A 19,282-nucleotide genomic window follows, 5' to 3' on the forward strand; every position below is an offset into this window, starting at 1 on the left:
ACTGAATCTGTAGATTGTATTGGGCAGTATATTAATTCTTCCTATTCATGAGCATGGGATGTCTTTCCACTTGTTTGTGTCCTCTTCAATTTCTTCCATGTGAATTTTAGGATTTTTTTTTTTTTTCTAATTTTGTGAAAAATGACAGTGGCATTTTCATATGGATTGCACTGAATCTGTAGATTGTATTGGGCAGTATATTAATTCTTCCTATTCATGAGCATGGGATGTCTTTCCACTTGTTTGTGTCCTCTTCAATTTCTTTCATTAGTGATTTGGTAGTTTTCTTGGTGGTGGTCTTTCAGCACCTTGGTTCAATTTATTTCTAGGTAATTATTTTTTGGGAGCTATTGCAAATGAAATTGTTTTCTTGATTTTTTTCTCAGCTAGTTCATTACTGATGTATAACAATGCTACTAATTTTTGCAAACTGATTTTCTATCCTGCAACTTTACTGAATTTATCAAATCTAAGAGTTTTTGTTGATGTCTTAAGGATTTTCTAAGTATAAGATAATATCATCTGCAAAGACAGAACATATGACTACTTCTTTTTCAAACTAGATGCCTTTTATTTCTTTCTCTTGCCTGATTGCTCTGGCTAGGACTTCCAGTATTATGATAAACAGGAGTGGTGAAACTGGGTATCTTTGTATTCTTCCAGTTCTTAAAGAAAAGGCTGTCAGCTTTTCCCTATTCAGTATGATGTCAGCTGTGGGTCTCTCACATATATCACCTTTATTATGTTGAGGTATGTTCCTTCTATGCCTTGTTTTTTTGAGAGGTTTTTTATTTTTTATCATGAGGGGAACGTTGAATTTTATCAAATGCTTTTTCTGCATCTATTGAGATGTCCATATAGTTTTTGTCCTTCATTCCGTTGATGTGATGTATTATGTTTATTGATTTGCATATATTGAACCATCTTTGCATCTCTGGGATAAATACCACTGAATCATGTTATATTATGTTTTCATGTGGTATTAGACTTGGTTTGTTGATATTTTCTTGACGATTTTTGCATGTATATTCATCAGGGATATTGGCCTATAATTTTCTTTTTAAATTGTGACTTTCTGTGGTTTTAGTGTCAGGGTAATGCTGGCCTTGTAGAATGAGTTAGGGAGAATTCCATCCTCTTCAATTTTTTGAAATAGTTTGAGAAGAATTGGTGTTAGTTCTTAGAATGTTCATTAAAAATTGTCAGTGAAACCATTCTGTCCTGAACTTGTCTCTGTTGGGAGATATTTTATTACTGATTCAATCTCATTATTCGTTTTTTATCTGTTCAGGTTTTCTATATTTTTCTGATTCAATCTTGGTAGGTTGTATGTGGCCAGGAATTTATCCATTTCCTCAACATTATCCAGTCTATTAGTGTACAGTTGTTCATGAGAGTCTCTGACAACCTTTTGCATTTCTATGGTATCAGTTGTTACGTCTCTTTTTTCATTTTTTGTTTTATTTATTTCGGTCTTCTCTTTTTTTTGGTTAATGGTTTATTGATTTTGTTTATCTGCTGAACCTACTTTTAATTTGTTCCTTTTTATTACTTTTTATAGTCCATATTTCATTTAGTTCTGTTCTGATCTTTATTATTGCGTTCTTTCTACTAATTTGGGGTTTAGTATGTTCTTGCTTTTCTAATTTTTTCAGCTGCATGATTAGATTGTTTGACATCTTTCTACTTTTCTGATGTACACATTTTTTTCTACAAACTTCATTCTTAACACTGCTTTTGCTGTATCCCATAGTTTTTTTTTTTTTTTTTTTTGACAGAGTTTTGTTCTGTCACCCAGGCTGGAGTGCAATGGCTCGATCTTGGCTCACTGCAACTTCCGCCTCCCAGGTTCAAGCAACTCTCCTGCCTCAGTCTCTCGAGTAGCTGGGATTACAGGCACCTGCCACCATGCCCAGCTAATTTTTGTATTTTTAGTAGAGACAGGGTTTCACCATGTTGGCCAGGCTGGCCTCAAACTCCTGACCTCAGGTGACCCACCCACCTTGGCCTCCCAAGGTGCTGGGATTACAGGTGTGAACCACCACGCCCAGTAGTCCCATAGGTTTTACTATATTGTGCTTTAATTTTCATTTGTGTGAAGAGATTTTTAAAATTTGCTCCTTAATTTCTTGTTTGACTCAATGGTCATTAAGGAGGATGTTTAATTTCCATATACTTGTACCATTTCCAAAGTTCCTTTTGTTACTGATTTCTAGTTTAATTCCATTGTGGTATAAGAAGATACTTGATATGATTTTAATTTTTTAAAATTTGTTGAGTCATGTTTTGTGTCCTAATATGTGGTCTATCCTGAAAAATGTTACATGTGCTGATAAGAAGAATGTGTATTCTGTAGCTGTTGGATGAAATGTTCTGTAGATGTCTGTTAGGCCTATTTAGCGTAAAGGGAAGTTGAAGTCCCATGTTTCTTTGTTAATTTTCTCTCTAGATGATCTGTCTAATGCTGAGAGTGGGGTGTCTAAGTCAACTATTAATGTATGTAACCTATCAACTATTAATCTATGTAGTCTATCTCTCTTCTTAGTTCTAATAATATTTGCTTTATACATATGGGTGCTCTCTTTTTTTTACCAGAAAGCTTGCTCAAGTGCTGGCAGTGGCGGCAGTGGACCAAGTGAGTGGGAGGATCCTTGGGCTGCTGGCCAGCAGGTGTAGCATGGACAGTGCCAGTAGCAGTGGCAAGACAACCTTCTATTTCCCAAGTGATCTGTGCTTGTGTTGGCAGTGGCTGTGGCAGGTTGCACAGGCCAATTCCCAGGCCTGCAGGTGGAGCATGCTGATGGGTACAAGCTTTGGTGGTATCACCTGGTTGTGTTGGCTTGAGGCTTCTAGGGGGAGTTCTCAGTTGCCAACACTGATGGACTGAGCAGGGCAATCCTCACTCCCCTGGACAATGAGCTCGGACACTGGTAGTGGTGGTGCTGGGCCAGGCAGATCTGTATTAAGGGCCTCCTCCTGTGGTGCATGCAGGTGCTGACTGTGGTAGGCAGGAGTAGGGTGATCCCAGACCTCTGGTGGAATGCTTGAGTGAGGGTATCAGTGGCTGCACTGTGCCCCTGCTATCAGGGAGCCACGGGATGTTTTCAGTGGCAGCAGCAATTGTCAGGCAGATGGGGAGTGTGCACTTTTGCCCTGGATAGTAGCTACAACAGGGTAACCTGTCATTAGGGTGCTTGTAAATGTAAGAGGCTCCACTGCTGGGGGCAATGGGGTTGCTTCCAATGGCTCATAATTTGAACCTGCTGGCAGCAGCCAGCTGCGGTGGTGGTTGTAGGTAGAGGATGTTCATTGTACTCCAGGGATGTGTAGAGGCAGAGGATGTTGAGCCCCAGGGCAGGATGCTGTCTGTTGGAGACTGAGCTCTCAAAATGGTGTCATGTTGTAGCTGTTTAGGATTTGGGGGTGGGTGGGGGGTGAGACCCAATGTGACATTCTCTGGAGCAATGCCGTTGCATAGTCTCCAGGTATATTTCCCATGTTAGTCTCGGGGCCAACATGGATCAAGGGTTCTCCATAGCTAGGACTGCAGGAGTTCACAGTGAGACTGCTAGGGTCTCTCACTTATCCTTTCCTCATATTGGGGATCTTCTCCAGGCCCCCAGTCCATTCCAGCTGAGCAGGCTGCCTTGCTTCCCTCTTTTTCCTTGCCTTACGTATTTCTTGTGATTTGTTGAATTCTAGCATTCTCCCATAGATGATGTATTTGAAGTGTGATTACTCGCTATTTTGGTTCTTCTTTATGGAGGAGGTAACCAGATGCCTCTAGTCAGCTAGCTTCCTTTCTCTCTCTAATGACGTGTAATTTTAAACAACATACAGTCATGCATTTCTTAACGACAGGGATACAATTTGAGAAATGTGTCGTTAGGCGATTTTGTCATTGTGCACACATCACAGATTGTATTTACACAAACCTGGATGGCATACCCTACTACACACCTAGGCCATAGGTGTAGCCTATTGTTGCTAGGCTACAAACCTGTAAACATGTTATTAATACTTCACCAAATATTGTAGGCAATTATAATACAATGCTAAGTATTTATGCATCTAAACATATCTAAATGTAGAAAAGGTACAGTAAAAATATGGTATTATTATATTATGGGACCATTATCATATATATGGTCTGTCATTGACCAAAACACTCTTACACAGCACATGACTGTAGTTATATTTTTCACATTTCAAATTGGTGAAAAATATTTTAAAGTAAATTATCTAGTACCAGTGAGGGTACACTAAAATGGCCACTATCATGCTTTACTAATGGGGGAGTATGAATCTTGATATAATCTGATAATATATATCTTGAACCTTAATGAAAATATTTTTGAACCCAGTAATTTTATTTGTAGAACTCTACTGATAATGAATAAATCAGAAAGAGACCAATCTTTGATTACAAAGATGTCTATTTCAGTATTTTTTTGTTCTAGTGAAATACTGGAAATGTTAATATCCAAAAATAGTGTACAGTTAAGTATGCTACATCTACCTAACTAATATATTTAAAATAACATTTAATTAAGATAGTAATATTGGAAATTGCTTACTTTTAATTTAAGTGAAATATCAGGTTGTATGGATCCTGATAAGGATACATGATGCATGGAAAGACAAAGGTAAGATGCTAATTCATGAGAGAATGTGACTAATATTTTATTTTGGAGAGAACATCAAGGATTTTTTCCTGTTTTTCAGTAATTTCCCAATTTTCTTTAATAATCTATTTATTAGAAAGTATTACTTTTATAACAAAAAATATTGAAAACATAGTCAACTTGCCTCTGAAATAGCCAAGATGATTCCCCTTTTCTCTAAAGATATTATTTAAATTATTTAAAAAAATGTTCAACTAGGATATATCAAAAAAATTCAACTGCATGCATTTAAATTGTGAACTATTCTGCATTCCACTTTAAATACCTACCAAAAAAATTAACTCTGACCAGTAATCTCATGAATATCTATCAACAGTGAAAAGATGGACAGTCAAGGTAGTATGAATGACTTAACATAAGCCCATTCCCAAACCAGAAAAGAACAACCAAAAGCATGTGTCCTAACTATGGCAATTGAAACATCATTTTCAAATTCAGATGACAATGTTGTCATTTTATTTCTGGTGAATATATGCTCAGCCATATTTTTTTCCTTCATTTTCCAAGCTTTTTTTAAAAACTCTGTGGATAAGCAGTCTCTGAAAGCACTTTAACTCATTTTGGCTTCTTTCACAGTAATGTAAGTAAATAATACATCAAGTAAGACAGTAAGATAATATGAACTGGAAAAAATTATGAAACTTTTTGTTGTATGTGATCCCATTTGTACATGCGTGGAAAATTTGGGGAATGATATATAATACACAGTAAGAGAGTAAATAATACATCAAGATCAACTCCAAAGACTAACCTGTATAATACTAATTAATTTTAATAGCTACATTACTTGTACTGTATTTAACTTCTACATTCAAGTTTGTTTTCATGTAAATATATCCATATGTATGTATTATATTATATATTAAACATATGCATACCATACATTCACATTTATTATTTGTGTGCAGATATTTATATTCTGTTTTTAAATTAAAATAAATTTTTAAGCAATTTAAATTTCAAATTGTGGAAATTATAGTACTGCTAGCAAAGACATATACATATATTTATATATATATATGGAGAAAGAGAGAGATCCACCAGCTATAAAGTACAAATAGTTGACTTTTACCACTTAAAAATGTAAATCTTATCATATATGCACACACACAGTACACACACACAATGCACCTATTTAAAAAGACAAATATACAACTAGGAAAAATGCATAATATGTAGTGAAGGTTTTTTTTTTTACCCTTAATATAGGAAGTACTCTAGAGAACTAATAAGAAAATACAAAAATTCAAATGGGCAAGTGGGCAAAGTATGTCAACAGGAAACTGAGAGAAGACATGGAAATGGGTCATTAACATAAAAAAGATGACCAAGCTCACCCATAAATAGAACAAAATACTAGCAAGAAGAAATACTGTATTTTATCTTGCAGATTGGGTATTAGAAATCTTTCTCATCATTGCCAGTATTGATAAGTATATGGGAAAACAGGCAGTTTTATATCGCTTTAGTAGGTAAATAAATCGGTAGGTCTTTTTGAAGGGGGAAATTTGGTAATATCTAAACAAACATTAAATGCATATATTTTCAGCCCATCATTTCTACTTCTAATAAATTATACAAGAAGTGTGTAAAAGATGTGTACAAGGATATTAAGTGTAGCACTGTTTTTAATATCAAAACACTGGAAATCTAGATGTCCATCAACAAGGGACTGGCTAAAAAAAATAACACATATATAAACAGAATCCTATACAGTCATTAAAAATAATGAGGCAGATTTGTACTACAAATATGGGGAAATATCCAAGATAATATGAACTGGAAAAAAATATGAGACTTTTTGTAGTATGTGATCCCATTTGTATATGCCTGAAAAATTTGGGGAATGATATATAATACATTATTAACACTGACTGTCTTTCAAGAGTGAAACCTGAAGGATGGAGAGGGAGGGGGATGTTACACTTTACTCACTTTAAATCTGTTTTTACCATTAATTTTTAAACCATTGGCCAATATTACTTTAATATAAAGATAATAGTAGCTAAAATTACCTACTAAAAAAGAAAATACGAACTTGTTATATCTACCTTGATAATGACTTGAAATTCAGTATCATCAAAGTGGTTTTTAAGTTTGAATATCACAGCCACCATAGAAGTGTCTCACCCACACATAATCCCAATAACTTCCACAATTCCTCTGATAGTGTAACATCTCCAAAGGAGCTGTTACAGAGTCAACTGCACTGTCTCATACATGCCTAATGGGTCCAACAGAGCCATTAGGATGTTAGTTATATGGCAGGGCTCCTGCTGAAGCTATTACCAAGTCATTGCATTGTTTCATACACTTCCTTTAACAATCAGATGGTTTCCGAGGAACTGTTATCACTGCTATGTAAGGGTCCTATATAACTAACACTACCAGGAGAAAACAAAAAAAGCTAAAGGAAAGAAATGGAAAACAAACAAACAAATTCCCTCCATCAAATGTACATGAATGGCCCTACATGGTCAAGTATCAGAAGAAATAACTCCTCATTTGGGTATAACTACTACCTGCCATTCAAGAAACCCAGCATTAGGCTAACCATTTTTTTCACAACTCCAGCTGTTTCCTTGAATGAATTTAGGGTCTGAGAACAGCATATGCATGACTATGATGACACGTTTATTGGTAGCACATACCACACTACTTAGGTTCTGTGGTATGCAGTACAGAAGCAACAGGGAGCAGTACTAATGGATTTCTCGGCTGTTATGAGATTGTATCAGATATTCCCTTACCTGTAAAGTTCCTGAACAGAACATAGGGAGCTCAGCTACCCAACAGTCAAGGAAATCAACAGGGCTTCTGAGTACTAATTAAAATCCCAGCTCTCCCTTAAAGGGCTACTTCAATGACAAGGGGAAATACAAAAGCACAAGCTAACCCGCAGCCAGGTCTGAAGTGCCTCAGTGAATTTCCTCTTACAGCCTTCTAGGTTTAGCAGAATGAGGTTGTTGCCTATTAATAAAATGTTGTATTATTTAAAATAAGACAAGTGCAAGGATTTTTACCCAATTTGAAATGAGCAGAAAGTAGGCTGGGTTCTGCTAGGCTAAAGAGTTCCCTGGGATATTAGATGTTTCAGAAGCTATGTTGCCTCTTTGTCTAATACTTGATAACAGGTTCCTTACCTGATACCATCTATCCCATAATATGTGCATAATAAATTAATAGTGATAAACAACAACCACAACTGACATTTACAGAGCATTTCATTGTAACAGACACACTGTGAAGTGCTATATATCCAGTTTCTCATTTAATCCTCCCACAAAAACTCCCAAGACTTTGCAGCTACCATTTGACAGATAAAGAAATTAAGACTTGGAGCTCTTTAGTTACCTGTCCAAGGACATACAGCAGGTAAATGGCAGAAGTAGCGCAACAACCTAGGTCTGTCTTATATCATGGTTATTCTTAACCATTTACTATACAAAAAACATTATTTATTTAGATTGTATTAATATTACCACTTTTATGTTAATAAATGGTTTCACATCCCTTGTGCTCTCAGAGCAAGCTACCGTATCTTTATAACAGTATTAACTAAAATGTATTAAAATTAGCTTTCAATCCTCTCTAGTAGACCTCTTTGAGTATATGTATCCATTTGACACTGACAGCCCTGCATTGGGAATTGCTTTGAGAATCAAATGGGTAGGCTCCCAGAAAGCAACATTTTTATTACTGACCTTACCCCTCATTGTAGCTGAGGAGACCAGTGAGCTGAGGAGACAGCCGACTCAAGTTGAGAAAAGTATTCTGTCTCCTTGGAATTTAGAAATGGCACTAAAAAAAATCTGGTTAATCTTAGCTTATTTCCTGAATAGAAGAAATGTGAACTAGGGTTTTATGGGGTATGGGTTTTTATACCTGTCTTGTAGATGGAAACTTAGAGAAAGTCAACCTGCAGAGACGGCGTTGAAGGGAATGGGTTTAGAAACAAAAAGCAATGTCTTAACAATTCTTCTGAAAATTGTTAAGGGACTGTAACAAGTCCCTTCTTGTGGTGTAGCCACACTCTTGCCCTGAGTCCAGTGAAGTATTCTCACGTACTTTATTTTTTTTTAATTTTTATTTCTTGTGGGTACCTAGTAGGTATACATATTTATGGGGTACATGAGATGTTTTGATATAGGCCTGCAATGCATATTAATCACATCATATAAAATGAGGTATCCATCCTCTCAAGCATTTATCCTTTGTATTACAAATGATCGTATTTTACTCTTTTAGTTATGTTAAAATGTACAATTAGACTATTACTGACTACAGTCACCCTGTATTCTTATGTACTTTTAATACAATTGTTTTCAGTTTAAGCCAGCTCACGTTGATTTCTGCTACCTATAACAAGCAATCTTAACTAATAGGGCATCAGTCTCTCCCAGGAGGCTGTAAATTCCTTGAGGTTGGGGAGTGTGTATTATTCATCTTTCATATACTCCCAATCTCTAGTACAGAGTTTGGCAAAAAGAAGGTGCTTAATAAATATTGCTTGAACAGAAATATCATTATCATCAAGGCTATAACTATAAATAATTTATTTGCAATTTATACTTTATTAAAGGTTACAATACTTTTTCACTACTACAAAATTTATTTCCACTTAGCTTCTTGGTAAACAATTTTTATTTTCACATTTTATAATCCAACTGTTCCATTCAGGCCACATGTGAAAAACATATTCTTGGAAATTGATTATTCAAATTTAGCTGTTGATACTGTTTTTTCCTCCAGTTCAATGTATAGCTAAATGTAATTATTGACAGATACCCTAATCACCGAGGTTGATATTTAAGTAGGGCTGTCAAAGTCTTCTAAGAAATGCTCATTAGAAAGTAAAGAATGGGAGAAAATATTTGCAAACTACCCATCTGACAAGGGATTAATACCAGAATATGTAAGAAGCTCAAACAATTCAATAGGAAAAAAAATCAAATAATCTGATTTTAAAATGGGCAAAAGAATAGACATTTCTCAAAAGAAGACACATGAATGGTTAACAGACATATGACAAAATGCGCAACATCATTAACCATCAGAGAAATGCAAATCAAAACTACAATATCATCTCACCCCAGTTACAATGGTTTTTACCCAAAAGACAGGCAATAACAAATGTTGGCAAGGATGTGGAGAAATGAAAACCTTTATATACTGTTGGTGGGAATGTAATTTACTACAGTCATCATGAAGAGCAGTATGGAGGTACTCTAAAAAAACTAAAAATAGAACTACCATATGCTCTAGCAATCCCACTGCTATGTATATATACAAAAGAAAGGAAATATATCATAGCACTATTTACAATAGCTAAGACACAGAAGCAACCTAAATGTCAACCATCAACAGATGAATGGATAAAGACAATGTAGTACATATATATAATATAATATTATTCAGCCATTAAAAGAATGAAATCTTGTCATTTGCAACATTAATGGAATTGGAGGATATTAGGTCAAGTGAAACAAGTCAGGCACAGAAAGACAAATATCATCTTCTTACTGATTTGTGGGAACTAAAAATCAAAACAATTGTACTTATGGAGACAGAGAGTAGAAGAATGGTTACCAGGGGCTGAAAAGGGTAGAGGGAAATGGGGGAAAAGGTAGGCATGGTTAATAGGTGCAAAAATATAATTAGATAGAATGAATAAGATCTAGTATTTGATAGCACAACAAGGTGACTGTAGTCAATGTTAACTTATCATATATTTTAAAATAACTAAAATATTGGAATTAGAATGTTCCTAACAAAGAAATGATAAATGCTTGAGGTGATGGTACCCTAATTACCCTGATTACACAGTGTATGCCTGTATCAAAACATCACATATTGTAAGCCCAGCACTTTGGGAGGCCGAGGCAGGCGGATCACGAGGTCAAGAGATTGAGACCATCCTGGCCAACATGGTGAAACCCTGTCTCTACTAAAAATACAGAAGTTAGCTGGGTGTGGTGGTGTGCACCTGTAGCCCCAGTTACTTGGGAGGCTGAGACAGGAGAATCACTTGAACCTAGGAGGTGGAGGTTGCAGTGAGCCGAGATCACACCACTGCACTCCAGCCTGGCTACAGAGCAAGACTGTCAAAAAAAAAAATCATCACATGTACCCATAAATATGTATACCTATTATGTATCCATAACTAAAGATAAAAAAATTAAATTACCATTAGATCACCTATCAGAGATAGAGTTGTGTGTTAGATGATCAGAGGTCTGACACACTATAGCACTTCTATCCTTATGAGAGTCACACAAGACAAGATCGACAAAAAATATATTTTACCCTTAGAACAATACATATTTTTCATTTATTTAGTGCCTACTGTGCTCTAGGTCCCCTTACTAAGTATTGAAGCTACAAAAGTGAATAAGTTAGACCATTTTCATCAAGTAGCTTCCAGTCTAGTGCTTATTAACAACCATTGTTAGGATATGAAGTACACAACTCTAGTATTAGCCTATGATGAGTAGTAATGTTGTTAGTAAGGTGAAACGGGAATAAAAATGACGTAGAATAAAGCATGATGGTTGATATCAAAGTGTCACCTAGGTATTGACTGTTCACAGGTCCCAGAATGAAGCTAACTTGAGTGAATGTGCATCTTTCTTAATAGACAATTCAGCATCAACAGATGATGAAGGGTTTACTTAGGACAAATTTGAGAGAATGGAAACATAATGCATTAGTGCTCTGATCCCTGTGAAAGCCTCCAGATCCCCTTCTGTCACCTGATGGTTTCCTTTCCAGTACTTCAGGCCTTTAAGTTCAAATGTTTTAGTGCTGAAATTAAGGGTTATTTCTTATAATACTTCATGAGTTATAAAATGTCAGAGACATAAATTCAATTAAGGGCAATCAAATAGAGTTAAGGAAATGAGAAAAAAAATTCTGAAAGGCTTGGCCAATTAATGAAATAAAAGAAACAAGTCCTTATAGACATGATTTTGGAAACGTAAGTAGAAAACCAAAGTCATATTCTCCTAAGATGAATAGAATAGTAAGCACCTTTGAAATTACTTCTCAGAATATTTCTCAGTTGGACAATTCACCTAAATTAACAATTTCCTCCATCTTAACTTTTATCTAACATTCACAGCAGTGAGGCTCAAATGTTCCTAAGCTGATCCATGATATCATGCCCATTGTCTCATCAATAATCTAAAATTCAGAAAGTATCGGAAGACAGAAACAAAACAAAATGTCACTGACATTAATTGAGCCACAGGGATGGGATGGCATGGAGTCTGAGGTAGGAAAACACATACATAACAAATATTCTAAAGATTTACTTTTTCAAATATAACATACATCAACCCAAATTAAAAAAATAGATGACTTGATTAGCATGCTTTCATGAATGGATGAAATCAATAGGAAATAAATAGCAACATTTCCACACAAACGCCAAGTTCATTCATTGGAAATAACTTGTTTCCTCAAGTTAACGTACTTTTGGAAAAGTCATTTACATTCTTATCTTAACTCAAACCAACTCCTCAAGGATCTATGGAAATGCTAAAGGCAGGCCAGGCATGGTTGTCATCAATTAAAATGTGTGGAATCCACATTGGTAAAATGTTACCATAGGTGATAAATAAGAACCCAAATTATATACTCTTTATTGAAAATATTAGTAGGAGTCAAAGTAAGACATAGAGAACTGAGCAGGGAAAAGTTGTTCAAGTGTACATATTGCATACACACATGATCCAAGGGAGAAAACAAAGCATACTTGGGAAATAATCCAGTGAAATTCAGCTAGATTGTTTCTGAATTGTTGTTTTAACACTTCCTCATATGTAAAATGAAGATAACAGATTTTGTTTCACTGAGTGGTCATAAGGATGAAATGGCATAAAGATATGAAAAGTGTGTTTGGAAATTTTGAAATGCTAATCCAGTAATAATAGTGAACATTCATATTGTTCCTACATGTTAAAAACACTGTTCTAAATCTTTATATACTAGTTTCATCTAATTTTTGAGTCACTGCCCTGTGGTGGGATGTGTGGACCCTACTTCAAGGTGTTAGAGAAGGGCCCCCAGCACAGACCGGGTTGTGAAAACCACTTATAAATGTTACTTTCAGTAGTATCCCTCTCCAAAGGGGCAAAACCCAATGAATACAACGAAGGCAAAAGTAAAAAAAAAGAACAAAACACCAATGCCCCCTTACTAAGGAATGACACAGTGTAAATATAGGTTTACAGAAGAGGATGAACAACATTTTTTTTTCATTTGAAGGTGTTATTTATGATTGATGACATGGATAAAGTGTGATGCTAAAGCCAAGCATGAACACCTGGAGGAAGAGACCAAGGACAACTCCTAGGCAACATCTGAAAGTTATGACAATACCTAAACTATACTGAGTTAATTATTAGAGCCATGCCAAACGTGGTATATATGTAGAAAGTCATAAGGCCAAATCCAACCCATCCTGATTTCAGTCTCTCCTCCCAGGTTAAAGAAATGTTTTCTCATCCTACCTGGAATCCTGTTTTACCCTTCTGCCTAGCTCCCCCTTCACCTCCTCTTCACCACCAACACTTACAAATGAAATTTTCAAGAAGAAAACAAACAAATAAGCTGCCACTGTATTCTCTGACAGGTTCACTGAGCAGGCTTGTATGTTGTTTGTCAGAGAAGCAGGGTAGGGTGCCAGGGATGGGGTGAAGTAAAAATAATTGGTGATCAAATATTTGAAAACACTTGCCTTGAGTAGACCCAGCTTGAGCCTCCATGTCACAACAAACAGGAGAGAATTTGAAACCTGTAACAGTAAACATTTTACTAGTCAAGTCTTGTCCAAGTCATCTGCAATTCCTCACACTTCAACCCTTACCCTTCATCTAGTGGTGCTTTAAAAAAAAACCCAGCTTTATTGCAATATAATTCACATATGTAATATTCATCCTTTTAAAGCATACAGTTCAGTGGTTTTTAGTATTTCTGCAGATTTGCACAACCATCACAACTATCTAAGTCTAGAATACTTTCATCACCCCAAAAGACACCTCATACCAAGGGACTTGCTGAGGTAGAAGAATAGTAGAGCCCAATGGGGAAACTTCTTCCTTTCATTTCAATGTTTCAACCCAGTGAATATGTTCAGAGTGAGATGAGGGAGAACAAGATGTCTTGCCAATATAAGAGATCACCTACCATCCCATTTCATATAATTTTGATCGTTGTTTTTCCCAATTGAAAGATGAAACCCAGAAAACTGTAGTGACCAAAGGTCTCCTAACTTCTATCCTAATGCCTTTCACTTCCATGAATGTGCTACATATGTCAAGTATGTTCCCTTCTCATTTCCATATGTTACTTCCTATACTCTTGGCCAAAGTCAACAATGCATACATGAACACATACATATATGAAAGTAATATAAAAAAAATCAAGACCCCCCAAGGATACTTGGTGATATCATAAAGTCTATTATTTAGGAAGTGATATTCTAATTAGTAGGCAACTTCTAATTCCTGATTATATAGCCAGTGTCACGTTTGGGTTAAAGAAGGCAGAAGAGGACAAAATAGAAAAAAAACTGCAGGTACAGGGCAGCTGGCTATCTCTCTGACACCTGAAAAAGTACTAATTACCACAGCTAACAGACTAAGCCTTGTGGTCATGGTAATGAGGACCTATAAAATGTACACAAACAGAATGATGGAGTGACTAGATGAATGTGTTTAATAAGCAGTAATGTGCTTTTTATGAAACTATTTTGTTCTCTTGTAGGAGCAAAAGAACAAAAATAAAATAACCCCTTTCCAACAAATCAGAAAGACAAAATTTTCCTTTTATAAAAGTTGCAAGAAAATCATATATGCTTACAACATAATGCTGCTGCTAGTCCTTATTGTCAAGCAAATGGATGATGTTCATTCACCTTCTGCTTTTTTAAATCATTTCAGTCCAACCTGGTTAATCTGAGTTTGTACATTCAACAGGTTAATCTGAATCCAAATAGTAAGCACATATAGAATATGCTTGCTATACAATTGTTCATCTCACTGTTCATTTATTGATATAAAGCCCAAATACATGAAATTTGGACATTCTATAATAAATTCTACTAGTATTGCCGTGGAAAATAAAGATGAAAATAAAAGGTGAGTAAGAAACAAAACATGTACAATATTACTGATTACATGAGATTATTTCCCTTGGGGGCTCACCGAAAAATGTAAAGTATTTTGTCTGTTATTATAAATAAATGTCTATTTGCCAGATATTTAGGTACGTGCCTTGCCCATGAGTCCCTGCTAACTTGTATTTCCATTCTGCATATTAAATGAAAGAAGGGCAGATATAGGGAAGGAGAACAAAGCAAAGGCTAAAAATTGCATTTTTTCTGTGTTTCATTTAAACAATTCAAGTAGTTTATTACCATTTTCCCCATCAGACTTCCTTTCATGGTCAGTGTCAGTCAAGGATAATGCGGAGTTGGCCCGGCTGGACAAACAGGAGCTATGCTCTGATTTCATGCCCCTTATCCACATTCTTAGTGCATGGTCAGGTGAGGCAGCACCTTCTGTCTCTGTGTCCACATCAGATCCCATCTCGAGCTGGTAACCACGCCGAGAAACGCTGTGCATGTCTGTTTGGTAGCCAGAGCACAGAGTGTGAGAGGTTTCACAGAATTCCATCTCTGAGAAGAAACAAAGTTCAGAGAAAACATTCAGAAGTATGAAGAAATCCCCCAGAAAATTCTACTTTTTGTCCTCATTCCCCTCTCCCCCATTGGCAGTAATTATGTGTTTTTGCAAAGTTAGAATTCTGGCCTTTTATTTATGGTAGCTAGGACTCTGTGCTTATTTTGCACTTCTGTAGCTTAAAATTATGCTCCTGTTGATTCTTACAGGGTTCTGGAAAAAGCGTGCCCAAAATAGCTTTATAGCTACAATTTTAGGTTTCACAAAATGTATTGAAATAAGTGAGTGCAGAGGAGTATAAAGTGTAGAGAGGTGTCCTTTAAAAGATATTTCTTTTCTAGGAAGAATATATATGATCTGCAGAGCGTACCTATGCTTAAAATATTAAAATTATTTGCTTTTCTAAGTATTCCATACACATTGGATTTAAGAATAAATAATTCAATGTGAAAACTCTGAAAAAAAAGCATTAAGTTCGAATGCACTTTTCTAAAGTATTTTTCCTAAAATATGTTAATTTAAACTCTAAATCATTAGTATCTAATATCATTATTTTCCATTGATTTTAAAGGATTTCAAGGCTGACTTTATGCTAATTATTCTGTTTAATTCTTTTTTTTTCCAACAAACACCTAAAAAAATTTAGTCATATATTGTACCTTGGCAGTGGTTCGTGGATTGGATTTCCACTCCTTTCCCCCTAGATCTTAGAATTATAAAATTTTCAGAACCTTAAAGATGATGCAACGAATTCCTTCTTTTTACAGTTGAGGAAAATAAACGCCAGAGGATAGGTATTATTTTCTCAGAGCTCACATTGGATAGCAACAGAGCCCTTTTTCCTAAAACACCCATCTAGGCATGGTTTCTGCTATACACCAACGATGCCCCCTCAACTTACTGCATGAATATCAAGCATTGAGTCTTATAGTCAATTTTACATTCAATTATAGCAAGGTGTCAAAAAGGGGAAAAGATGCTTTAACAATTCCTAATAAGTTAATGAAAAATGACCACATGCCAAGACATATCATCTGAAATGTTCATGTAATATTTAGATAAGATAATCCAGAGATGTAGTGCACCATACAGGATTTTCTCAGACTGACATCAGAGACAGGATATGTCATTTGGCTGGGAAGGAACTTAACTGAGTGCATCTAATCCTTAGCACATATCAATAAAATGCAAACTCTAACATGAATTTAATTCTTTGAATACAGAAAGTACTGGGTTTTAGACCACACACTAGAGGAAAGCAAGCAGAATATGAATATATTTTTAAAATAACTATTTTTGTGGCATATAATTACCAAATAGGGGTTTAACAAAAAATTCTTATTGTTTACTTAATACCACTAGGTGAATAGCACTGTGCTTTGTGAAACATATAGTAGGCAAATAAAGCTACTACAATGTATTAGAAATATTCAATTAAAAATTAACTCTTTCAGGGTTATAAGTCACTGCTGAGTATGCTACCTTTTGATTTCCATGATGAATGTCTTAAAGAGTACTTCCCTTTTTCTACAAAAACTTGGCTAAATTCCAAAGGAGTAGTATTCAAAAAATAGTCGTGGTTTCCACTTGTTAAACATAAAATGTTATGAAACCATGCTTCTTCTTGCCATAAGGCTAAAAGTAAAAATCAATTTTGTCCAATATAAATTTCAGCAATCTAGAATATTGGGATCAGCTAATATTCATGCCTCTTAATTTCACAATGTTTCATTATCCAATCCTACTGTGCAGTTGTTGCTACAGCAACCTGGTAATAAACCTTTCAGCTTGAAGCTGCAAGAAATGAATTTTATATAGGTCTGTATTCACAACTTACTTCACTCCCCTAGAACAGTGGCTCTCAAACGTGTCTGTTTCAGAATCACCTAGAAGGCTTGTTAAAACATAGATTGCTGCACCCCACTCCCATCCGTGCCTTCCAATTTAAGTTTCTGATTCAGCAGGTGTGGAGTAGGGCCAGATAATTTGCATTTTGAATGACTTTCTTGGTAAGACTCATGCTGTTGGTCTAGGGATCATACTTTGAAATCGACTGCCCTAGAGATTTGTTTGAAGTGGATGGGAGCCAGGGAATGGGTAGTAGTGAGGGTGCAAGTTTATCAATGGCATTACCACAGATTTTGCTGCATCATCTCTAATTCTGTTTAAAGACACAAGAAAGGAAAGCTTTTGCTCTGAATTGCTGTGAAGTGTCTCCACTTATTTTCCATGAATTCAGGGAACTAATTAGAAAATTTACTTCCAAGAGCACAGACTTGCATTTAGTTTCACTCATACAATGGCATATGAGATGTGGCTTTCCAAAGATTTTAATATGAGCATTTGAGTCATGGCATTCATTGGAAAAGGATGAGCAAATAAAAATAAATGCAGGTCCAATTTGTCATTCCAGATTAATAAAACATGAGATAAAGTTTTTTTAAAAGCACAGACAGATGTAAGCAGATTCTTTTTAATTAAAGAGATTTTTTTCCCACTCAAAAGGAAATTAGAACATGGATTTGTTCCTTTCTAAGAAAATGCTGTGTAATCTGATCAAAAATTGCATAGGATAAACAATTTATTTTCTATTGGAACTATATCCTGCTATGACTACAAAGACTAACTCATAAATTCTCTAATTAAGTACAGTCAGATAAAAGTACACTTTCTTGTCAATCTATAATTAGAAAAAGTAACAATCCAAATTAGCTATCAGTTGCTCTTCTTAAGTGGTAAAGCATTAAAAAAAAGAAAGAATGAGAAAAAGTTTCACTTACAGTAACCGATGTTTATTGAAATGCCTCATTTCCTTTTATTGAAATCAATGTCACCATTGTAAAACATTTTCTTAAATACACAAACATCTTGGTGGTGCTCAAAATTCCCAAAAGATGCATTATCTATAAAGCACTTATAATGCACCATAAGTAGTTGTTTTCTAGCCTTGTACATATAACCTTGTTACCTAAAGTACTACATATTCTCTAGAGACGATAAAGTTCAGCAGCGTGATCAGGGCTCACTGTAGCCCTGACTTCCAGGCTCAGGTGATTCTCCCACCTCTGCCTCCTGAGTAGCTGGGACTACAGGCACATGCCATCATACCTGGCTAATTTTTCATATTTTTTATAGAGATGGGGTTTCTTCATATTACCCAGGTTGGTCTCGAACTCCTGGACTCAAGCGATCTTCCTGCCTTGGCCTTTCAAAACTCTGGGATTACAGGTGTGAGCCACTGCACCTAGCCTGTACCACATTTCTTTATCCAATCTGTCATTGATGAGCATTTAGGTTGATTCCACGTCTTTGCTATTATGAATAGTGCTGCAATGAACATCTGAGTGCATACATCTTTATGGTAGAATGATTTATATTCCTCTGAGTATATAACCAGTAACGGGATTGCTGGGTTGAATGGTAGTTCTGCTTTTAGCTCTTTGAGGTATTGCCATACTACTTTCCACAATGGTTGAAATTCAATTTTTTAAGCGGGCAAAAAGTTTCAAGAGACACTTCACAACAAAAAACAGAGGTGGCGAAAAAGCAAATGAAAAGATGCTCAACATCACTGTTACCAGGAAAATGCAAACTAAAGCCACAATGAGATACCACTACATACCCACTAATATGGCTAAAACAACTCTGCCCACAAGAAGTGTTGAGAAAGAATGTGGAGCAATTACAATTCTCATATACTGGTGGTGAGAAAGTAAAACTGCAACCACTTAAGAAAAAAGTGTGGCAGTTTTCTGAAGAGTTAAAGCCATACTTACCAAAAGAGGAATTGGACTCTTGGACATTTATCACAAAGAAATGAAAACTTCTGTCCAAAACTGTACAAAGTTGTTCATACCAGCTTTATTCGAAAATAGCTAAAAAGTACAAATGTCCCAAGTGTCTATGAACACA

At 35.6% G+C, this 19,282-nt stretch overlaps 1 protein-coding gene across 2 annotated transcripts in view; it reads right to left on the reverse strand.

The window, feature by feature from the left end:
• TENM1 (teneurin transmembrane protein 1) overlaps positions 1–19,282 on the reverse strand; it is a 630,397-nt gene that overhangs the window by 544,953 nt on the left and 66,162 nt on the right. For both annotated transcript variants that reach the window (XM_011936960.1, XM_011936959.1), the window contains exons 2-3: positions 15,106–15,366; positions 13,426–13,482 (exon numbers count right to left, since the gene is read on the reverse strand). In XM_011936960.1, the coding sequence (XP_011792350.1) occupies positions 13,426–13,482; positions 15,106–15,366 (318 nt within the window). The remainder of the gene's footprint in view (positions 1–13,425; positions 13,483–15,105; positions 15,367–19,282) is intronic.

This window comes from Colobus angolensis, unplaced genomic scaffold (genome assembly GCF_000951035.1).
Source record: "Colobus angolensis palliatus isolate OR3802 unplaced genomic scaffold, Cang.pa_1.0 Scaffold159, whole genome shotgun sequence".
In the NCBI taxonomy this organism is placed as follows: Eukaryota; Metazoa; Chordata; class Mammalia; order Primates; family Cercopithecidae; genus Colobus; species Colobus angolensis.